Below are 23,236 nucleotides of genomic sequence, written 5' to 3' on the forward strand. Positions count from 1 at the left end.
TGTGCAATTGTAACATTATACAGGGTGAGACGTAGGATACTCTCTCTCTTACTGAAAGTACGAAAGTATTTTAGGCAAAAATTTTCAAAAATTTAAATGTTAAAACTTGTATAATACGTAAAATAAACCGTTTAGCTCTAGGACTGTTAGGTTTCGAATATGTTTCTTGCAGTAAAAAACTAAAAATTCTTCGGAAAACAGCAAAACTATTTGAAATAACAGAATTATATTGATGTAAAAATATGTAAAATGATCCGGAGAATCGACTAGCCTTGAGAAAATTAATAATTTTTTAGTTATGATTTTTTGATTTTACTATTTTTGCTCAAACCTATGAGCTATTTTCTCGAAAACTAGTAATCTGATGACAGTAGTTTTTTTTTAAGAGATTATAAATTGAGATTTTAAACGATAATAAGCTTAATGGGGTTACGTCTAATATGTAGTTTCAAAATTACTGTAAAAATCAAACTTTGAAAAATTGAATTAGCAATATTTCCACTTATAAGGAAAAAGTATGTATATTAAACTTTACTGCAGCTTGTTTTTAAAAAATTGTTTTTTTTAAGATATAAATTACTATGACCACCATAATTTTAGAAAAAAAGTTTTAAAAAATCTTACGTTTTAAAAAAAATAGTAGAAGTTACTGAAACAGACTTTTCTTCAATGGCTTTTTATTTTCGAGTTATAAATTTTCTTAATAAAAAGCTACAAATGCTTCGGAAATAATAAAACTATTCGAAAAAATGGAACAGTTTTGATTTTTATAATTTACTCATTTTTACTTAATACCTACCTATGTGCTATTTTCTCGTGAACTATTAGCCTCATGACAATAGTTTTTTTGTAAAAAACAGATAATTAATAGAGCTTTCAAATGATAATAAACTTAACAGTTTTAATTCTAATAACTAACAGTTCTGAAGTTATACTCTTTGATAAATGCTCCGGCTACCGGAAAACGACCAAAATCTCAACAAAAATTTGAAAAATTAAACCAATTAACTATGTTTTAGAGTTTTATGGGATGTAGAAATATAGAAAAGTGCATGAAACTTACCTTGTGTTAGTTAAAAATTTTTTTTTGATTTCTTGAAGGCAGAAATTATTATGACTACTATAATTTAATTTTAGGCAAAAAGTTTTAAAACTCATACGTTGTAAAAAAAACGTACAATATGTATAATTAACCGTAGAATTTTTTGTAAGAAACCATTTAGCTCTAGAGAGTTTTAATTTTCGATTTAAATTTTTTTGGTAAAAACTAAAAATGCTTTAAAAAACAGCAAAATTGTTGGAAAAAATAAAAGTATGTTAATGTGAACTTATGTTAAATGATCTGGAAACTCAATCAGCGTCGGGAAAATTGCAAAATTTCTAATAAATTATTTTCACTAAAACTGTGAATCCGAAAACAGTAGTCTTTTTTGCAAAAAAATAGATATTTAATAAAGCTTTTAAATAATAGTAAACTTAATAGAGTTGCGTCTAATAGTTTTGAAGTTATTGCTTGATAAATGCTCCGGGTACCGGAAAACGACCAAACTCTTGTCAAATATTGGGAAAATTAAACCTTAAAAAATTAAACCAATTGACTTTTTACAATTTTAAAAAACGTAGAGGGTACTATAGACATAAGAAAGTGCCTAAAAGTTATAACTTTAGCTTTTTTTTGTTCTTTTGGAGGTAGAAATGATCACCATAATTTTTGTCAAAAATTTTTCAAAATTCGACATTACAATAAAAACTCTCAGAAGATTCTGGAACAACTTTTTTTGTTCTAGAACTTTTAATTAGCGAGTTGTTATTTTTATAATAATAAAATGCTAAAAATGCTTCGAAAATCAACAAAAAATTCGAAAAAAAGGAAATGAACCAATGTAAAATAATCTGAGAAATCGATTGACGTCAAGCAAATTTCAAAATTTCAAATATTTGTTTTATTATGATTTATTTATTTTACTTATTACTTATTAACTCTACTAGAGCCGTAAGATTTTTTTTTGGATTTTGTGAAGAGAGAAATTATTATGACAACCATAATTTTAGACAAAAAGTTTCTAAAATTCGTATGTTGAAAAAGAAAGAAATAGAATTTACTGGAACATACCGTTTTGCTCTAAGACTTCTAGTTTTCAAGTTATGAATTTTTTAAATAAAAGTTTAAAAATGCTCCGGAAATCAGCAAAACTTTTTAAATAAAATGGAATTATTTTGCTATGTAAAATGGTCCAGGGAATTGATTGGCGTTAAGCAAATTGCAAAATTCTTAATAGTTTTTTAATTTTGATTTTTTTTACCTATTTTCGCTTATATCTATAAGCTATTTTTTCAAAACTATTAGTCTTAATTTAGTAGTCTAATTTTTAATGATAGATAATTAACCGAGTTCGCAAATGATAACAATCACGTCTAATAGTTTCCCGATAGATGTTAAGAGTACCAAAAAACTACTATACTACTATATATACTATTATATACTACATTTATTTACTATATTTATTTTTAATTTGCTTGAACAAATGGTTTTGTTTTAAAATTCTTAATTTTCGAGTCGGAATTTTTTTAGTGAAAAACCAAAATGCTTCGGAAAACAGCACAACTGTTTGAAAAAATAAAAGTATTTTAATCTCAATTCACGTAAAATGGTTTGTGGAATCGACTGGCGTCGAGCAAATTGCTAAATTCCCAATAGTTTTTTACTTTTGATTTTTTATTTTACCTATTTCTGCCTATACTTATCTGTGACTTATTTTCTCGAAAACTATTAGCCTTTTTTGTAAAAGATACACATTAATAGCAGAGCTCTCATGATAACCTTAATAGGGTATTGTCCGACAAATGTTCCGGGCACCGGAAAAGGATCAAAATCTCGATAAAATGCGTTAAATCAAACAACAAAAAATTGAGCGAATTGACTTTTTTACACTTTTAAGGGATATAGAGAGCACTACAGACATAAGAAAGTGCATAAAACTTTACTAGAGCCAGTTTAAAAATGAAGAATTTCTTTGATTTCTTAAAATTATAATGACCACTATAATTTTTAATTTACGAGTTAGGTATAATTTTTTAGTGAAAAACTAAACTTCCTCTGTGAAAGGACCACTATAAAATACTTAGAAATTATTACAGAGCAAAGTAAATTGTTTTTGTCATACAAATTGTGCCCTTTTCAACCAATCAATGTGTGATTTGTGCGTTTTTTGCATTGCTTTTATCCTGCAAGACCTCCACCTTTGCGCTCCGCCAGCAGGAACTCTCTCAGGTCCTGCACGATCTAAATCGCCTCTTAGAGCAAACAGTTTCCACCTTGACATTTCGCTCATCCCATCCCTAATTCCTTCCCCATTTGGCGAAGTTCACGTCCGTGAAACGACGCACCTGCCTTTGAATACCACCCACATACTTTGAAACTGTCTCAGGGTAACAAATTACAACTTTGAAAGAGTATTGCACAAGTGATAGCCCCTTCTCTCATCCTCTCATCCGATCGGTTCGCAATTGCAAACTATTCACTTCTAAACTATGTATGTTGTGAGAATCAGATTATTATGTTTCTGTTGATATGACTTTCATCACAAACACACTCAATTTGGTAAGCTTTTGTCTTGATCATTTTTGCGATTGTATGGTAATCTAAGCTCGACTGAGAAAAGGGTTTAACAATCGGGGCATTTCCTCACTGCTTCCTAACACAATTGGAGTGACAACTGCTTTTGTCACTACAGTAATCTTGAGAATTTCCATTTTCATTTTATTAATAATTTTTCCCATTTTCCCTCAGTTAATTGTTTAATTACACGGCGCGATTTTGTAATCTATTAGCGATGGCATTTAGCGAGTCTTTTGGTAAAAGTGTAACCTTAGGCACATCCAATTAGAAGCGCGTAATTTTTATTGATTAATTGTTTCGTAAATCTCACGGTCAGGTAAAAGGTTCGAGACAATTATGGGATGTTCTGGCACGAAAAGAGTTCGATTTTTCGCTTCGATTACTATAATTTATCGGTAGTTGCAAAATTTTCGATTTTTTCTCCAGAGGGAATCAGTGCGTGCAAGGAATGTGATTAATTCAAACCATTAATTACATTTAATTATAATTGATGCCTGAACGTCGGAAAATCGCTTCTTACAAAACTAATTACAACGATATTTTAATTCGCATTTTATTGAAGCTGAAGATCGAACTGCCATAAATTTATAAAGTTAAGAAAATTCACTGTGTTTAAATTTTTAAATTATTGGAGCTTTGTTTCTTTTCCTAATTGGTTAAATATTTCTTATTGATGCATGCTCATCAAGTCATCAATATTTTCAATATCTCTGTTTTTCAAAAGGTTTATATTTGTCCAACTGGAAACTCTTTTGTTTTTGTTGTTTTTTTTTTAGAAGAAAAAATTATCAAAATGCTTGCTTTATTGTTTCGTTTATTTATATTTTGAACCAAAAATACATTTTCCAAAATTTGTAATTTTCTAAATTAGAAATTAATAACATGTTTTTTTTCCTTTTTTTATTTTTTCAAGCCAATGTTTGTCTCAATTGTTTAATAAATTTTTTGGAAAATAATGGTAGACTATAGTAAGGTAAATAATTCGTCAAAATGACTCTCATAAAGTGAAAAAGTTTTGATTGATTCAACTATGTAAAAAAATCTATGTCTTATGATCTGATTTGGTTTTTGGTTTTTCTCAAGCATTTAATTATATTTTTTTGAAAATTTTGTAGAATAAAGCTGTATTAGGATTACCATAATGCTGCATTTTATTACAAATTATTTTTGTGTTACTCTCTAAAAAATTAAATTTTAAGGTTTTGAAGCTGTTTTTTGCAATTCATTTAAAAAAATAATGAGAGATTACAGGCATTGCTTTATATTTTTGGCGCAAATTTTTCAACACAGGTTTTACTTTTTTTTGACTTTTTGACTCTCTAAATTTTCTCGCGAAGACCTATTTAAACCACCTTGTTAAATAAAATTATTAGAAATATAGAATATTATAATAATATAAATAATGTGCCAAAACTGCAGTAACCTGCATTGTTTAGGTACTTACTAAAAGTATTTTTTTATTGCTTTAACTAGGTTTATAAAAAAATCTATGCCTCATATTATGATTTAATTTTTTTTACCAAGTGTTTAAAGCACTATTTTATTCAGAAAATCTGAATATTACGAGTACATACTCGTAAATTGTAAAAATGTATCAAGGCTAAATACAAAGTTTTATTTCAAAATATTTCATAGTAGTATTAAAGCCAGAGGTTGATATTTTTCTTTACTCTCTAAAGAATGAGTTTTCAGGTTTTTGACATTGTTTTGTAACAATTTATATTTTGAGTTGAAAAGACATTTTCCAAAGTTACTGAAGAATTTTTTATTATATATCTCAAAAACTAATGGTCGCACAAAAATCAACGATTGCTATATTATTTTTTTTTGTATTCATGTGAACTTTTCTACTCTTTTTTATAATAAAAAATTAATTAATTAAAAACAATTATTGAAAGTTTCTTATTTTTCATTGTTATTCTAAAAGAATAATGAGGTTTAAATGATGTTTTTAGCCAAAAATTCGTAATAAAATTGCTGTTAGCACCAAATTTGCGTTTATTTGAATTTTTAATTTTACTTAATTACGTAATTACTTTTCAGGAACAGTGACATTATTTTACGTTTTTTTGCACAGAACAACATTTAAAGATCGCTTGTTCAAAAATGATATAAGAACTAATAATTATGCAGAAACTTAATATTAACAAATTAATTAACTTTAATTGTAAGGTATTGCAGAAAAAAATATTTAATTGCAAACGAAAAATTTTGCGTGGTTATTAGATTATTACAAGATATATTCGTAATAAATAAAATATAGGTACTTTCAGAAGAATCATCATCTTGTATACATTTTATGATTTATTAATTTGAATTTTATTTTTGATTTTGTGTGTTTATTGATTGTCGAAATCATTACAGGAAAACGTTAGTTCAATGAGAAAAAAATACGTGTTTTTTTGTCTCGTTGAAATTTTTATTTTTTGTTGTCATCTTTTTTTCTGCAAAATTTTAAATTTTGTACTTGAGACATTCGGGAATTTTTTCGAAAAATTTGACAAAATACTTTATCTATTTTATAAATTATCCAACGTTTTGTTTTAATATTGTGCTTTTAAAGAGCATTGATATTTATTTGCACATAGAAATATAATATGTAGTAAGTTACAATAGATTTTTAAATTTTTGTACAAAAATTAGCATTTTTTATATTCTTAATGATTTTATGCTTGATACCCTTGATTCAAGGATACATCGGCGATTTTTATGATTTGTTTTTATTGTTTGATTAACATGAAAATTTCGGACATTTATTAGAAATCGGATAGTAAGAACCTTGGAACAACTGATAACGGTGGATTTTATTATCATTTTATCTCATTTTTTAATTGGTGAAACAATTTTGTTTTTTTTATTCAAAATTCTGAACCGCATGTTTCCTGAAAATGTTACTTTTCAGCCTTTGAAATTGTAATTTTTGTTAGGAGAAGCAGTTTGTTCTTATCGTCCATTCTTGTGCTCTAATTCTCGAGTTAAAACATCTTTTTAATGCAAATTTGCACTTTTACAACTCTCTTGGCTCACATTTGAGCACTGTCATTACTTTGGAGGCCGGTCCGAATTATACTTGTCGACTAAAATTACAATAAAAATTTCAGTTTCGTATTTACTTTCTTTGACAACACCACAATTAAGAAAAATATCCCGCCGCCCATAAATAACGCGATAATAATTTAGAAAGCGTAAAAACTTTACTTCAACAAAGTGCCGAATTTGCACAAAATATCTAATTAGAAATGCGACTCCCACAGGATTTTAGCATATTTCTCTCATCAATTTCAACAGCTGCGTAATGGCCAATTTGTTTACATGCACCGATGGCCTAGATCAGGTCACACCTCGCCTAATCAGACCCAATTCAGACTATGTCCGCATTTTTGCAAGTTCAGGGCCGACAGTTGCCATTTCGATAATGAATGAAACCGAATAATTAACACTTTCTTAAATTTTGCGGTTATTGAAAAAATCCCGGGTGTAATTACACAGAGAGCGCCTTGAAATTACCTCTAATTGTTGACAACACGACTGACGGACAATTAATTGGCTTAATGCATTGTTGTCGCAAAGGATAATTTATCTAATTACAAGGCTCGGCTTTGTAGTCACGTAACTTATTAAAACATGACTGCACATGTTTGGATGGATGAGAGGTCGTTGACAAGAGACTAAACTTGGTGCAAATCATCGATAAATCGCCGATTTTGCAACACTTCTCGGTCACGAAACTAGATCTCAGATCGTAATCACACACACGATCATCACCAAATGACGAGGGTTTTGTTTTATTAGCTGACGGGGAAAAGTAGGCCGTTGCGAAAGGGGTTAGTGCTTATCGATGGCATGCACCGACGCATTTTTTCTGTTTTCCATCTGATGCAACGAAATTCCACCATTTGTCACTCAAAATTTTATTTGATAATAAAAGAGAAAAGTGGGACGTTGCTATTGTACCAATAACCTTCCCAATGATAAAAAAATGTTTTATTGTTAGAAAATTTAAAATCCAATCTTGTGTCTCCACTCAGCATTGAAATCTCTATCAATCTTGTATCGCTTAAAAAATTAAATTTGTTAATACTCAAAACATTGTGGTGATAGCGTGGTATTTGTAAATGATAACCTTTGAAAAAATTAGTGTTGTCTCTTGACCAAGTGTTGAAATCTCTTTATTTTGTATTCTAAATACATTTTAAATTTGAATGTTACGTTTTCATTTTGTTTTCTGATAAAAATTTTATTATTCAAAGGTTATAAATGTTATAATTAACAAGTGACATTTTCTGAAATTTTTCGTCTTGATTGGGCGTTGAAATCTCCTCGTTAGAGCCTTGGTAGTTATTGATATTTCTAGAGTCATAGACTAATTAATATCTCTAATTTTACGTCAAACACCTAAACAACTTAAATTCTGTAATTTGGCCATTACCTATTAATTTATTTAGGAAGTAATTGTCAGAAAATTGACTAAAAATATTTTTTATAGGTACTTTGATCGAATGTTGAAATCTCCACAATAAAGCAATGGATCAATTTTGTCTTTTTGTTAATTTTTTTGTTTTTGTATTCTCATCCTTTGTTGATGTCACACTTTGGTTTAATAAATTTCAAAACTTTAAAGATAATTTGAGAAAGCTTTAGATTTTTCTGTTTTTTATTATTCATTTTTGTCGAGCGTTAGAATCACCAAAAAAGTTAAACATTTAAACACAAGTACCAAGATTATACGACACGAGCCGTGAGTAAGTGCGAGTGCGAGTAGTATACACTATTTTTTCTACAATTTGACCTGTCATAATAAAAAAATCACAACTTTTTTTAAAGTGCAAATTAATTTTTAGATGTCAGACGGCTGTTTATTGATTTAATATCTTAATTTTTCGTCATAATTTTCAATTATCCCATTTTCCCCTATCTTAAAAAAAGTTTTTTCAATACTATTCGTGACTTTTTCAAGTTTTCTCAATTTTGTGTCTTAATTTCCCCTTGTTATTTTCTATTTTTTTGTCGTCATAATACTTTAATTTTTTTACCCGAAACCTCGTATTAAAGGTAATCACCTCTTGTTGACATTATACGCTTAATTTTAAAAAATTGTTGAGTGAAAATTAAAGATAGGTAATTTGAAAAAAATTGTTTTAAAATTTTTTTACAAGTCTTATTACTTATGTGTTTGTTTTTTCGAGCGTTGAAATTTCTCAAACAGTAAAATATTAAGACAAGAGTACAAAGATTACAGCACAAGACGTCTTAGGCGCGCTGTAAACACTTTTTCCCTACAATCTGACTGGTCATAATAAAAAAATTACATCAAAATGTTTGGCTACTGTAGATTAATTTAATGTCTTAATATTTTGTCAACACTTTCTGTAATCGCATTTTCCCCTATTTTCGAAATCTATCACATTCTAAGTCTTGTGCTAAAAAAACACGTGATTTCGAAAATTTGTTTACCAAAAATTGAAATTAATTCAAAAAATTTGTTTTTTGGTAACGTGTATTGAAATGTTTACAAAAACCAAAATTAATCAATAAATAACTTTGTCTCTATTTTTATATCTAAACCATTAAAGTTTTTATTATTTAACTTTAGTTCTTAATAATTAAAAGTCATTTCAAAAGTCAGGTTTTTTTATGCATTTCGTAACTTCTTCAGAGTTTTTTCATAAGTAGGTACCACGTTTAAATAAGCATTAAAATCTGTACAGACAAGCAAAAATAACTGGGTTTTGGGTCTTAATTTCGCATTGATATTTTCAGTTTTTTGTTCTCATCACAGGAAAAACTATATTATTTTTCTCCTTGCAGGTATTCAATTTTTGTAATTTTTGAGTTGATATTCAATGGTTTCTGTTTTATTTTTCAATAGCACTAGCTAGACTGCCTTCTTACTTTTTTTTGTTAATGAAGGTAATTAATATTATTGATATTATTAATATTATTTGTAATTTTTTTGAGACGATTGATATATTTCTAAGCAGCTTTCTCAGTTTCATGTTTTAGGGAGCATTAAAATCTCTACAGACAAACGTAAATAACTGGATGTTGTGTCTTAACTTTGCATTAATATTTTCAAGTATGTGTTCTCATAACATTTTAATTTTTTGTCCAAATCGTATGTTGTGACAGAGACAAGATAACCATACAAAGGTGATATGATATGAATATGGACCGAATGTTGAAATTTTATCATTTTGTATTAGATAGGAATAGAGTTTTAATTTCTTGTCAAAATTTCCAGTTCCCAGAAACCTATTCTTAAAAAATAATCTCATATTCAAGGATAAGTTAATTGAGATGACCTTTTCCGAAATAAACAATTTCTAAAAATATGTTTTACTTGAGCGTCAGTCTAGACTTATGTACTGATTGCTCATTAATATCTCCAATTTCTCGTCAAATACGTAAATAACTTAATTTCTCTTTAATTTTGTACACGTAATTGGAGTAAATGACGAGAAACTTGCCTAACTTTTTTAACCAGAAACGTCAAAATTGCTTTGATAAATATCCATATTTAATTTAATTATTTATTAATTAATAATTCACAGTTGAGTTCCAGCATTGAAATCTCCGGTTCCCAATCTTTAATTTATCGCTAAAATTTCCGCGTTGCATTTTTCGCCTCGAGCCCAACAGCTCGTTAAAATTTCTAATATCTTGTCAAAAATAACAGTAATTCCGCTCTAATCTCGCTCACGCTTTTCAGTTTCAGCCAAACGCATTGATTACTGAAACATAGTGAGCATTTATTACCTTTCAGGGCATTGTTCTGTTAACAATCGTATCCGTGGCCAACCGATGGTGCAACGGACTTAATGAGGTAGTGGCGTAACCCAGCAGAAGCAAAACAGTATCGAAAAAATAATTTCAGGTCTCGTACACGTTCAGGTATGCGATTGACGAAGCCCAAGTCGTGACGCAACACTGGGAAGAGAGACGCTCGGACATCGTCCACGGTTCTTACAGCTTCCTGGAGCCCGACGGAAAAATCCGGGTGGTGGAGTACCAAGTCAACGGGAAAGCCGGATTCAGGGCCGTGGTGACCTTCAGGAAGCCTCCGACAGGTACAGTCACGATCATAAAAAATGACACCTCTAATACCCGGCCCGCTAGCGGGGGGGCTGAACTCAAACCGTAATATAATAATAATAATAATAATAATAATTATGCGTAAATAAAAAAACAGAATTAAGCTATGAACAAAAAAAAACAAAACAAGAAAAGAAAATGAGAATGAAAAGAGGAAAGTAAATAATAACAAAAACAATTTTTAGATATCTATTCGATAACTTATGTTGTGTGAAAAAATGCCAAATTATTTTTGTGTTTCTTTCTATATGAGCGTAATTTCAAAAAGATGTAATTGTAAGTGAAATTATTTGGTTTATTTTAAAAATTTTACTATTTTTCATAAATTTTTAACCTTAAACAAATGAAATTTGACTATTCTACCAATTCATATAGGTACTGACAAAGAAGTTACTGAGATATGGGCAAATATAAAATACTAGAAAACAAAACGAAATTTAGAAGATTTAAAAAATCTTGGTCCGGAAGTATATTACGAACAATTTCTGGAATGCACAAGAAAAGTTTGCATACAGGTTTAATAATCATTGTCAAGAGGTTGGTGGATGGTACTTTATAAATTGTATTGAAATAAAAAAAATTACTTTTTTTGTCTTTAGATATTTAAATATTGTTTGGTTAGTATTGATAGTAGTAAAATTAGTTTTCCACTTTTTGAAGATTTTTTCTTGAGAATATTAGTATATAACATTTATTTTTTGTGTTGCTATTTAGCCAATTAAAAGTTGTATCAATATGACTAAAAATTAAAAGTTTCTGTTACAAAAATATTGATGACATTATTACTCAAAAATTAAAAGATTAACCATTTCAAATTTCTTTGGGAATGATGTACTTTTTGAAACGAATTTTTTATGTTTTTTCTTCCTTTTTTTTCTATTCTTAAATAAACTGTTTTACAATAATTTACTTCTACGGAACAAATAAATCATTTACCTGAAAAAATTAAATGATGTTTTTTCTGTTGCCGTTATGCATCATTTTAAGATAATTTTTAGTTTTTAATTTTATTTATAAAATTATACAATATATCATATATTATTAATAAAAATAGCCACACCGCATTTTTTCTCAAAGCTAATTGTTATAAATTATTCATGCACTATAAAAAATTAATAACTGTAACGAAGTTTATAATTTCAATGACAGATCTAGTAATCAATAACTATTTTACAATTTCATCAACGTTTTAAAAAAATAATTTGGTCAAATGCGATGTTGGAATTTTTATTGCATTGAAATGGCAAGTAACAGCAAATAAAAAATTTAAATCCACTTGCGGATTAAAATCTTTAAACCGCTACTAAATAAACAATTGCTTTAATAGGTTGTTTTGATCCAACGTAAGTTTAAAATACAAAATTTAATAAAAACTATTATTCGTTGGTAATTTCAAAGTAAAAAGATAATGATTTGTTAAAGAACATTGCCTTTTAGGTTTCTTTATACAAAAAATAAAAATAAAAAATAAACTTTATTGAAACTTTTCTAACGTTCTAAGGTTTTTTTTTATAAATACAATAGCAATATAACGCCAATTAATGGTGAAAGCCGGCGGTGAGTGGGTTTTTCTGACGTTTTTTATTAATTATCACAAAGATTTCGACCAAAATTTTGAGCAGCGTTTAAATGACTCTATGAAATGTAATAGACAAAACTTTTAATTTAAACATTTAACTCAGAACACTATATTTTCCCATATTTCGTTCAAATAAGGTTTATCAGAAGGTTGCTTTGTTATTGATAATGAGTGATGTAAAAGAATTATTTTTCTCTGGGCCCTTTATCTGTTGTAAATTAAGTACGTATTTTATGGTTACATTTTTTATTGCAATACACTTTTGGGATGTAATTTAAGAGATTTATTCTTTTAACTCTTGAATATGCCTCTTAATTTTGTAAAAATTAATAACCTAATAAGGAAGGGAATAAGAAGCGATCTTTTACCACTTACAAAAAATTAAAACTTTTCTGCTAAGCCAAAAATTCCTCATCATTAGGTATGTTTGATCAAACATTAAAACCTGCACAGACAAACATAAAATAACTGGATTTTCAGTCTTAATTTCACAATGATATTTTCAGTTTTTTGTTCTTATCACAAGAAAAAATATATTATTTTCTGTTTATTCTTATTAGTTTCTTCTTGTATGTATTTACTTTTTGTAATTCTTAGGTTTATATTTAATAGTTTCTGTTTTGTCTTTGCGTAGCATTTGCTACTTCTCACTGTTTTTATTAATCAAGGTATTTATCATTATTCATATTATTATTATTTGTAGTTTTTTGAGACCATTGTTTTAGAAAATTTTTCAACATAAAACAAAAATTAAAAATCAGTTTCTCGATGCATTTCAGAACAGTTTTCTCAGTTTCATGTTTTATGAAGCATTAAAATCTCTACGGACAAACGTAAATAACTGGATGTTGTGTCTCTACACAATAACACAACATAACAAACTTTAAGAATTTTTTTTTTATTTTTGAATACGCCTCTTAATTTTGTAAAAATTAATAACCTAATAAGGAAGGGAATAAGATAGCGACCGACATGTTTTACCACTTACAAAAATTAAAACTTTTCTAATAGGCCAAAAATTTTATGTGTTACGTTTGAAAATATAAATCTGTTATTGATTTTGTTTAATGTTACCATTAAATTTTTTAAAAGTGTACTTAATCATATTTTAATTTTTGATTACTTTAACATTATTTGTCGATACTAAATGATAAATGAATTCAAATTAGTTTTGTTCTCAATTAATGTTTAATTCGTTTTCAGTAAATTGGACACTTGAAAAGAAATAATTACGTTGTAATTTCCGTTGGAAATCTACAAAAATATTTATATTAGGTATAATCAGATAAATAAGTACTTTATCTAATTTACTAATCTACGTAATAGTTTGAGTAAATTAATTATATTTATTAATTTACATGATTATGATTGATATTACAAAAGTGAAAACACAAAATCGTGCTTCCAAGCTGAGGAAACTTTTGAAAGAATATTTGTTGTCAATAATGACCCAAAAAATTATTACTGCGCTTTGAGTTCAACCCCTTGCCATCCATTCGGTTTACAGGGGTGTCCTTCTTTATGATCGTAACTGTACTGAAAATTGTTATGAAAGCGGGCGTGGCCGCGATGACATTTTAAAACCTCAATTATGTCAAGTGACCTTTCGGGTTACCAAATAGTGGACTTTTTCAGGTTACCCCATTCTGAAACACCTGAAGTTTCCCGAGGACTACAGACACCCGTTTACCCACGCCAGGCCGGTGGCGGTCATCAGCAACGACCTTTTTCACCCCGGAAAAACCTACCCCAACCTACCGGAATGATCAAAGACTGATTGTCCTTTTTTGTACAAATAAACTGGGTTTAATCAATTGTTGCGTCATTTATTTGTGGAGGTGTGTTGACAAATTTTATGCAGACAACCTTTGGGATTGAATTTTGATCGATGGGCCATTGTACGCCACTGGTTGACCTTGCGAACTACTGAAAATAACGCGCCACACCCGAATTATGACTTATTGTATATTCCTTGATTATTTCAAGTTTGATCCGGAGATACTGAAACGAATGAATTATTTATGACTGTTATTGAATTTATAATTTCAGCACTGGCAAGCTTTGGCCAGATTATGGTAATCTGCGATTGGAAAAATTTGATTTGATTTATTTGCTTTGCGGCAAATAAATTTTCGCGTTAGTGCTATAATTTTATTTAAATGCGGGGCGTGATAAAGTGTACGACAGTCTGCCAACACTTTGCGTTTTTACGACGATTATATTGTCACTACATTATTTATCTTTATTGCGAGAAATAAACGCTCTTTGTTTGCTTTCGCATCATTGAAGTCTCCCCACGACCATTCATTGAAATCTCCGAGTTTCTGTCCGAACCTGGCGTTGAAATCTCGATTTAGCATTGAAATCACCGACTTTTTTGCATAAACATCTTAAATTCAAGGCTGATAAACAAAACATGATTTACGTGTCCTCCTCCTCAATTTCTTCTAATTATCTCTTCAATGTAAAGTCTTAACATATTTAATGACTTTTTAATCGTAACTCGATGCGACAGCAGTTTAAAGCACGCGGAAATCAATTACCAACTAATTGACTTTTTCAGGTCGTAAAGAGTGCCCTGAAGGCTCCAGAATCTGTCTCTGGCGCTTCAGCAGGTTGTCGATTTTTTGTAAACACGACAATTATCTTTATACAAGATGTAAAATTTACATAACTCGGCTGTTGTAACCAAATAAGTATTTCAGTGTTCGAAAATAATCTCAGGTCAGGTTTGGGTGGTTTCAGATGGCCTCAATTTTATTGTTAAGAAATGGTGAAGATGTTATCTCAGTTTTTTGAATAATTCGTTGTTTTTTTCATTCATATGTTGGCACCTCATGCGTTACAAATGCTGTTTCAAAAGTAATAAAAACCTGAAAATTGACCACAATTTGCATTAACGTAATTGTGAGATGTTGTACAAGAAGCGGAAGTGGAAGGAATAATTACACAGTTGGCGCACTGTTATTATTTTAAACAATAACAAACAAATAAAGCCACTGGTCGCCATCTGTGTTACAGAAGCCAAAGCTACCATCAAGACGTCTCAACTGAAACTTAACGGTTTCTTGAAGTTTCTGCAAGCAAGTGCTAGTTGGTGTTATATTGACAAGATGGCGCACATTTTCAAGGTCGCAGCCACTGAAAACTGAAAATTTGAACTGGTTTTCCAGGTGTCACTTGAAACGTGTGATTTTTCACCACTCGGAGTGAAATTAATTGTTTTGTTTTGTAGGTCTTGGGAGAGATCTGAAACCAATTCAACGAAATGTTTGTGACATGTGCCTCACCTGTCGTTGAAATCACTTAGTGTTTATTAATTGCGTTTCCTGAAATCGCTCAAATATTTGGAAGCGTGACGCATTTTTCAGCAAACACATTAATAATGTTAGAAAGTGCGCCAATGTTATATTACTTTTTCATAACATTTTCGACTGTTAGATAATTCCTGCTGACAAAATTTCTCCCGGAAAATACTGTTTTAGCTTTTCCCGACTTATTTGGTCAAAACTGACCCACAAAGTAAGAGAAATGGGACTCTCTTTATCCATTAACTGGCGATTTCTATGCTAGATAAAGCGCGAAACACAATTCCTGCTGTCCCAAAATTGATTAACCATTGGTACAACTAAGTTTGAAATTTAGCACAAACTGAACAAAATCGGACTAATAATTAGCTCTCGAGGGTATTTGCCATATGCCAGGGTGCGACTTTGGCCTCAAATCCGGAACTTGTCGTTTTCTGGTAGGGATGTTGTTAAAGATGTTATAAATAAACGGCGAGATTCACCCAAGACTAGTCCGTGAAAGTACTTGCGTGAGCGTTTTACTCGAACTTGAACTTGAACGCGATGTGGATATGGCAGGTGGGTGTGTTGGTGCAGCAGGAAAAGCGCTCAATCACAAATAAAAGCTCGCGATTATTGGTTTCAGCAACAATTCTATTGAGAGTTAATTTGATTTACATTGACACTGTTTCCTGCTGGCTACGCTAGATTAGATTGTTATCTCAAAAATTTGCATTTAGTAAGTTTTAAGTAGCTTTGTTTGGTTATGGGAGTCACGAGAGTGAAACGAGAGAAACTTGTGCTATATTTGTCTCAGGAATTTTCTCCAAACTGGAAATCCGATTTTTTCAACCAAAATTTATTGTTTCTGCATTCGAAGTTAGTGGTTTTATCTATAAACGAAGTCGCCAAATACTAACTAGCGTTGAAATCTCCGAGTTTTCTCTCCAACTTAGTCAAATTCATCGTTTCTGATGAAGCGTCAATTTTTATTTAACCCAATCAGAAATGCTTTCATAGTTTAGGTTTTATCTCATCATTTAATCGGTTGTGATCGAGTTTGTCATTTTCTTATTAAAATCTAAGATTTTGACAACTCTTGGTCGTTATACAAGCTCTTACAACTAAATGTTTGAACGAATATATTTTTGCGAAAAAATGCACGTCAAGCTAATGAATGTTTATTAAAAAAATACAAGTATAAATTTAAAAAAAACTTTTAAAATGCACTTGATATTTAACATAAAATTAAAACAAAAAAACAAAAATTATATCTGACAATTAATTGTTGGGACAAAAGAAACAAAATGTTTTTTTTTAATTTTTGACATTTTCTTTAGTCTGGCTTTTTATTGTTCTAAATATGTTCTATTTTATTTTTTAAATCTTGCAAAGACCACAAAGGAAGATTTCTAAGATAACTTTTAATTTAGTGCCAAAAAGACACAATAATATCAAAGTCTGAGCCATTCATAAGTTAAAAGTGTATTTTTTTTTGAATTTCAAAAATTAATGATCATAGAAATTTAATGTTCTCTATGAATTATTGTCTATATATCTCTATACATACAATTTTTTTCAGGATTTTTCTACAACACCTGATAATAAAAATTATGTATTAATTTATAATTTAAATAAATAAATTAATTAATTAATGTTGCCGCACAAAATAACATTACTTTATATTCAAAAAATTTAAAAACAAACGATGTTGAAATGTTATTTTATGCAAAAAACCCAAAAAAATTGGTAGTAGAATCCAAAATTACTTAATTAAAATATTAATTATATACAAAATATGTATTTTTAAAAAAATACGTCATTTGGGTAAACATACTTTATTTTAGAATGATAATAGAAATCATAAATTTTTGATTAATTTGAATTGTAATATTTTAAAGTTTTAATATAAATCGTAATATTAATAATATTAAAACATATATTTTTTTTGAAAAGCAAACATATATTTAGCGAAAAATTTCGATAAAGTATTAACTGCAAACGCTAATTATTACGCTGATTATTTGAGATGCCAAAAAATAAATAATCAAACAAACTTATCCTCAAAAATATTTAAAAACATTTTAAATTTTGATTTTTATTACGATAAAATTTTTGATTTTTGACTCCACATTTTTCTTCAAAATATTTTACAATCATAAAATTTTTACATTTTTTGTCGCTGATTCTAGTGTCAATAATGTCTCTTCAAATAAATATTTTCGAAGACTTTAGTTTATTAATATCTTGTGCTTCACTTCTTTTGTTGAAATTATAGACTAGTTTTAAAGGTTTGTTAATCTTCTTTACTTGCTACTTTTCAAAGGAAAGTAAAGCAGTTCACCGAAATTTCTTCATCTAATTAAATCCTGCGAACAATGACACTACGATAATTGCAAATTTCACCCAACTTTTTCTTTCAGTTTCAATAATCTAATTAAACATTTTTTCAGAAGTTACCATTTGTCGTCTTGTTGACTCTCTCGAGCAGCAAAGGCCTTGCCTTACATAATTACGCTCCTGCGCACGAATACGTAAGTACTCCAATCATTACCATACGTTTGTTATTACGCAAGTGTTGAATTTTCTTGCGAAATCGTATTCTGCTCCAATTCCTCGAAGAAAATGTCCTCAAATTTCTCCGAAACTGGCGCCCGTCCAGATGTTAAACTTTCACATTCTTGCAGAAACCGTCAGCTGACTACAGTTTCAGCTACGGCGTCAAGGACTTGCATACGGGAGACGTGAAGCATCAATGGGAGAAGAAAGATGGCGATATAGTGAGAGGCCACTACTCGGTTCTAGAACCAGATGGTTCTGTGAGAATCGTCGATTACACAGCTGATGGGAAAAACGGTTTTAACGCCGTTGTTAAACACAGCGGCCCGGCACAGCATCCCATCAGCTACAAAGAAAACAACCTGAAGCCGGAATTCGACCAAAACGAAGTCAAACATTACGTTTTTGTACCGCAGGAGGAGGAAGAGGAAACGGAGGAGTCGATCAAAGTAAACCAAGTCCAAATTCCTGCAAAGTATTACCACAAACCGACTTATGACGACTTTAAGACGACCCGACTTCCTGTTGATTTAAATTTCGTCAAACAAACGACTGAAAAAATTGTCCCAATTGATGTGAGCCAACTGTACCCCATTGAAATCGATTTGAGTCAACAGGCAAACCCCCATGAGCTAACTCAAGAAGAATTGAGGAAGTTTTTGAGGGAGTATTACAACTCCGGACTTGAAACTCTCAACCAACCCCAACTGGAACACGGTTTTAAACCGATTAAACCAATTAAACCTGCCCGACAGACCTACAAGTCGAACAAAAAACCGGTTACAACTCCCGGTTTGAGGAATTACGCGTCCAGAAATCCCAAATATCATTTAAGACACCAAACTTAATTTATTCTTGTTATAATTTGTTAATAAAGTTGTTGAATTTGGGACTGTCTTTCTCGAAGTGAGCTCGGTTATAACCGTTCCACTTTATATAACGCCACCCACACCTCTATTACGCAAGAACACGCCCTCGATTAGAGCCAACTTGAATTCAATGAGGCACTCAACTTACCTTTAACGGTAATTAATTTATCCAGAAAATGCGACTTGCTGACTCATAACTATGATAATAATTACATTGTTCGTAGATTGTGACACTGTTATAAGAGCAGTAAACATTCTCCTATCGCAACAATGTTTGAAAAAAAGCGTTAAGAAACACTAACCGGTGTAGCTAAATTTAATTAGGCGCTGAAATGTGGGTCGGAGTAATGATAAAATTCATGCATGGTTGCGTGGGTGGATAAATATTTTGACAGTTTCAGGGCTTGACTGATCGTTGAAGTCACCGATTTCGTGTCTTAGTTAGTCATTGAAATCTCCAAAATCACAGTTTCAGGGCTTGATTGATCGTTGAAATCACCGATTTCGTGTCTTAGTTTGTCATTGAAGTCTCCAAAATCACAGTTTCAGGGCTTGATTGATCGTTGAAATCACCGATTTCGTGTCTTAGTTTGTCATTGAAGTCTCCAAAATCACAGTTTCGGGGCTTGACTGCGCGTTAAAATCTCTAATTTTGTGCCCTAATCCCTTATTGAAGTCTCCTAGTCTACTCAACTTTTGATTGTGCAACCAAATTAATAAAATAGCAGGATCGTTACGTTACGTTTCTTACGACAGCGGCTTTCCGGGCTGCATTGTTCCGGAGTGGCCTTGGTGAAACGCATATATTAAAAAAGCTATTATTAACAGTTCAGCGACTCCGCATTTTACACAAGGCCGTCGTAGAGCCGTCGGTCATTTCGGTGAATTTACGTAACGGCACTGAAATTACGTTTCAGGAAATGAACAAAATTTTACTTTCGGAGACTTGATCTCGGTGAAAAATGCAGTTGGGTTTGATAATCTCATGGGAATGGAACCACTGCAACGTAGCTATTCTAATTATTGTTAATTAAAATTTGTAATCTTGTAAAGAGTTTGGATTTTAACGATGGATTAAGCGACGAACCCGCATTGAGACAAATCTTGCAACTTCATTGTTGGTGCAATAGTTTTTGAATCGAAATCGGTCAAGGCAAGACTGTCTCCCACAAGCCCAGCAGGAAGCGTTTCAGGAATTTTCGTTCGTTTTATCAAGTCGGGCAAATCTAGCCGTTTCGTTTCAGGTGACGCAACGACGTCCATCAACACTCGTATCTGGAGCATAGTGAGCGACTTTACTTTTCGAGCTTGTAAATCACAATATCGGCAATCGCTGCATTCGGAATGGGGCGTGCCCATTATACAATACACTTGCTTTCACCCATATCTGCATCTCAGTGCGTTACTGATAGTCCTGCTGAAATTCCTGCAAGATTGGGATATTGATTGGTCAATTGATTTTCCTGCCGCAGCGTTTTGTAATAATATTTCGAACCAGTTGGGATTTTTCAGACGGCCCCGTTGGGTGTGGTTCTATTATGGTTTACAAAAATCGGAAATTTATAGTTTTAGCGCTGTTTATAATCGTAATAAGAGTGGTTTTTATCGTACGCCAAGTTGCACAGATCTAGGTCCGCGTGAATTATGGCGTTGACCACACAAACGTTTAATTTAACGTTGCGCCACTTGCTTTTAATTCTGTCATTTCGAGAATTTTATTTGACGCCTCATTTGTTTACAAACAAACGAAAGAAAGTAAAAGTGACTTTTTAGCACCGCCTGCTGGTTTATTTCAATTTGATTAGTACAAACACGTGACAAGCGGCAAGCATTTTTTCTCGCGCCTGCTTACAAGCATGAAATACGAGATTTTAATCTCCGATTAATTCATAACATAACCTACTGATCCCTTACGTAACGCAATTACCACAACATTAGAATTTATTATTAGCGAGCTATTAAGAAGAACAATCTTGCATTTCATTCGGTATTGTTCTACTAGGCCATCCGTGTAAAAACCGACTAATAACCCGCAATTACCCGCACGCTATCCCAATTAAACCACTCAGCGTTCCAGCAAACGGAGGAATATTTTAGCATTTTGATCGATCGTTGAAATCCCAAGTTTCGTCGCCTGACCATGCGTTGAAATCTCCACCAAAAACTGCCTAAAATTTCGGCGCTTGCTCGCTCGTTCAAATCTCTAGGTACGTGGCTCAGCAAAACTGGGCTTTTTCGCTGAAAAAAATGTCTCCAATTGCACCACAATGGGAAAGTCGCAAGTGGGCACGAGTCCGAAGACACACCCATCCACCTCTAGTGCACTAACGACCTTGCTACCAATTTACGTGTATGCACTTTCGACCGTAATTTTTACGATTTCGTCGCTTTTTTCTGACAGCGGGTGAACGTTGCAGTGCAGGGTGCTGGGATGTATAAAAGATCATTACCCGCTTGCAGGATAGTGCAGTTGGATTCTTCGTCGTGTGCAGTGCTGTTACATCATGTTTATCAAGGTAGGCCCTTAATTTATTCAACTGTGACAAAGTCATTGCCTCCAATTAACGCTTTATGTAAGAAAAGGCGACTTGGCGTAGGTCAGGAATGCAAACACTGCAATTAGACGCCAATTAGCAATGAAACGGTTTATGTATATGACCTGAAATTTCATTCATTTTCAGATTGTGACAATTGCCTCGCTGGTGGCGTGTTCGCAAGCAGGCCTTGTTCCCGCCCTTTCTACTCACAGCGTGGCTCTAGGACCGGCTCTAGCTCCAGCTCTAGCCCCGGCTCCTGCTCTATACGGACCCTCTTTCCTGAAAGCTCCGGTTGCTGCAGCTCCAGCGTACGTTAAAGCTGCGCCGTCGGTAGACTACGTGGTAAGTCCCGAATTCGGGGAGATTTCAACGGTCGATCAAGCGACGAACTTTCAGGCGTACCCTAAATACGAGTTTAAATATGGCGTCGCAGACGGCCATACTGGCGACCAGAAAACACAAACCGAGGTTCGTGATGGTGACGTAGTCAAGGGTTCGTATTCGTTGGTGGAACCCGATGGTACTATCAGGACCGTCCATTACACTGCTGATGACCACAATGGGTTCAACGCTGTGGTGTCCAGAGCCGGCCATGCTGTCCATCCTGCTACGCCCATTGCGGTGGCGCCGAAAGTTCTTGCAGCTCCTGCTGTAGCAGCGCCGGTTTATGGGCACGCCGTCGCGGCGCCTGTCTATGGACATGCAGTGGCGGCGCCTTTGGGTTTGGGAGGATATTTCAAAGGATAACCGGTTTTTGTCCAGGATACATGCAATTAGGGCGTTCCCACACTTATACCTCTTTTAATTAACTAGGGAATGACCTAATTGTGTTGCACTGAATGACTGTTCTTGTTCAGTGCAAAATGTATCCTGCTGATGGTGACTGTGAGAAGTGCATCGATTAGTCGCAACTGCTGTGCTCTTATTTATTGTTAATTTTTAGTTGCGGGTAATTGATGAGTGACGACCGCTCGATGATGGATAAGTTTTGTATTTTATTCTCTTCTTTGCTTATAATTCTAGGTTATGTAAATATCATAGCATTGTGCAGTATTGTCTCATCTTGTAAGCCATGAAATATACCATTCTGTTCATCTACCTGACTTTTATTTTCCCGAAAAAATTAAACAACCCAGAATTTTGGCGTTTGACAACTTGATCGCTCATTCAAATCTTTAGTTTCGTTGCCGAATCTGACGTTAAAATCTCCAATTTCATCACTTGAACTTTTGGTAAAATATTTACATTTGATCTCACATTGTAATCTCGATTTTGGTCTTCTAATTTTGCATTGAAATTACTTAAAACACTTACATTTGATGCTTATAAAATCTGCAATTTTGTTTCGTCACCTCACATTGAAATCTTTAAATTCGTAGGTTGATGTCACGGACAAAATAATCTTTATTTTTGTCTTTTAATTTTGTGTTGAAATTACAAAGAATTTTCGTATTTGATGACTTTACCTCACTTCAAAATTTCAAATTTTGTTTCGCAAAACTTTCACAGTTCCAGCATGACTTTTCGTTGAAATTTTTATTTTTGTTTTCAAATACTTTTTAAAAATTTTACGATAAAAAATATCTGTTTTGTAATCTCACGTTGGAATCGCAATTATTGTTTCATTATTTATAATTTAAATTATTTAAAATTTTTGCATTTAATGAGTTGATTGCTCATTTAGATCTCCAATG

The 23,236-nt window shown here is 31.7% G+C and overlaps 3 protein-coding genes across 3 annotated transcripts; all 3 read left to right on the forward strand.

Annotated features, from left to right (window-relative positions):
* The first annotated feature begins 3,461 nt into the window (after positions 1-3,461).
* On the forward strand, positions 3,462-14,104 carry LOC107397929 (cuticle protein 18.6-like). Its single transcript, XM_064356664.1, has 4 exons — positions 3,462-3,601; positions 10,383-10,442; positions 10,494-10,686; positions 13,926-14,104. The coding sequence occupies exons 1-4, from the start codon at positions 3,572-3,574 to the stop codon at positions 14,054-14,056; spliced, it is 414 nt and encodes a 137-aa protein (XP_064212734.1). The 5' UTR covers positions 3,462-3,571; the 3' UTR covers positions 14,057-14,104.
* A 1,954-nt stretch (positions 14,105-16,058) lies between these two features.
* LOC656428 (hypothetical protein) lies at positions 16,059-19,025 on the forward strand. Its single transcript, XM_008194771.3, has 3 exons — positions 16,059-16,156; positions 18,031-18,111; positions 18,265-19,025. Exons 1-3 carry the CDS (start codon positions 16,142-16,144, stop codon positions 18,982-18,984), a joined length of 816 nt encoding a protein of 271 aa, XP_008192993.2. The 5' UTR covers positions 16,059-16,141; the 3' UTR covers positions 18,985-19,025.
* A 2,339-nt stretch (positions 19,026-21,364) lies between these two features.
* Positions 21,365-22,638, forward strand: LOC135266279 (cuticle protein 7-like). The gene is made up of 3 exons (XM_064356658.1): positions 21,365-21,521; positions 21,687-21,884; positions 21,939-22,638. Exons 1-3 carry the CDS (start codon positions 21,510-21,512, stop codon positions 22,287-22,289), a joined length of 561 nt encoding a protein of 186 aa, XP_064212728.1. The 5' UTR covers positions 21,365-21,509; the 3' UTR covers positions 22,290-22,638.
* The last annotated feature ends 598 nt before the right edge of the window (positions 22,639-23,236 follow it).

Source organism: Tribolium castaneum, chromosome 5, assembly GCF_031307605.1.
Source record: "Tribolium castaneum strain GA2 chromosome 5, icTriCast1.1, whole genome shotgun sequence".
NCBI classification, from domain to species: domain Eukaryota; kingdom Metazoa; phylum Arthropoda; class Insecta; order Coleoptera; family Tenebrionidae; genus Tribolium; species Tribolium castaneum.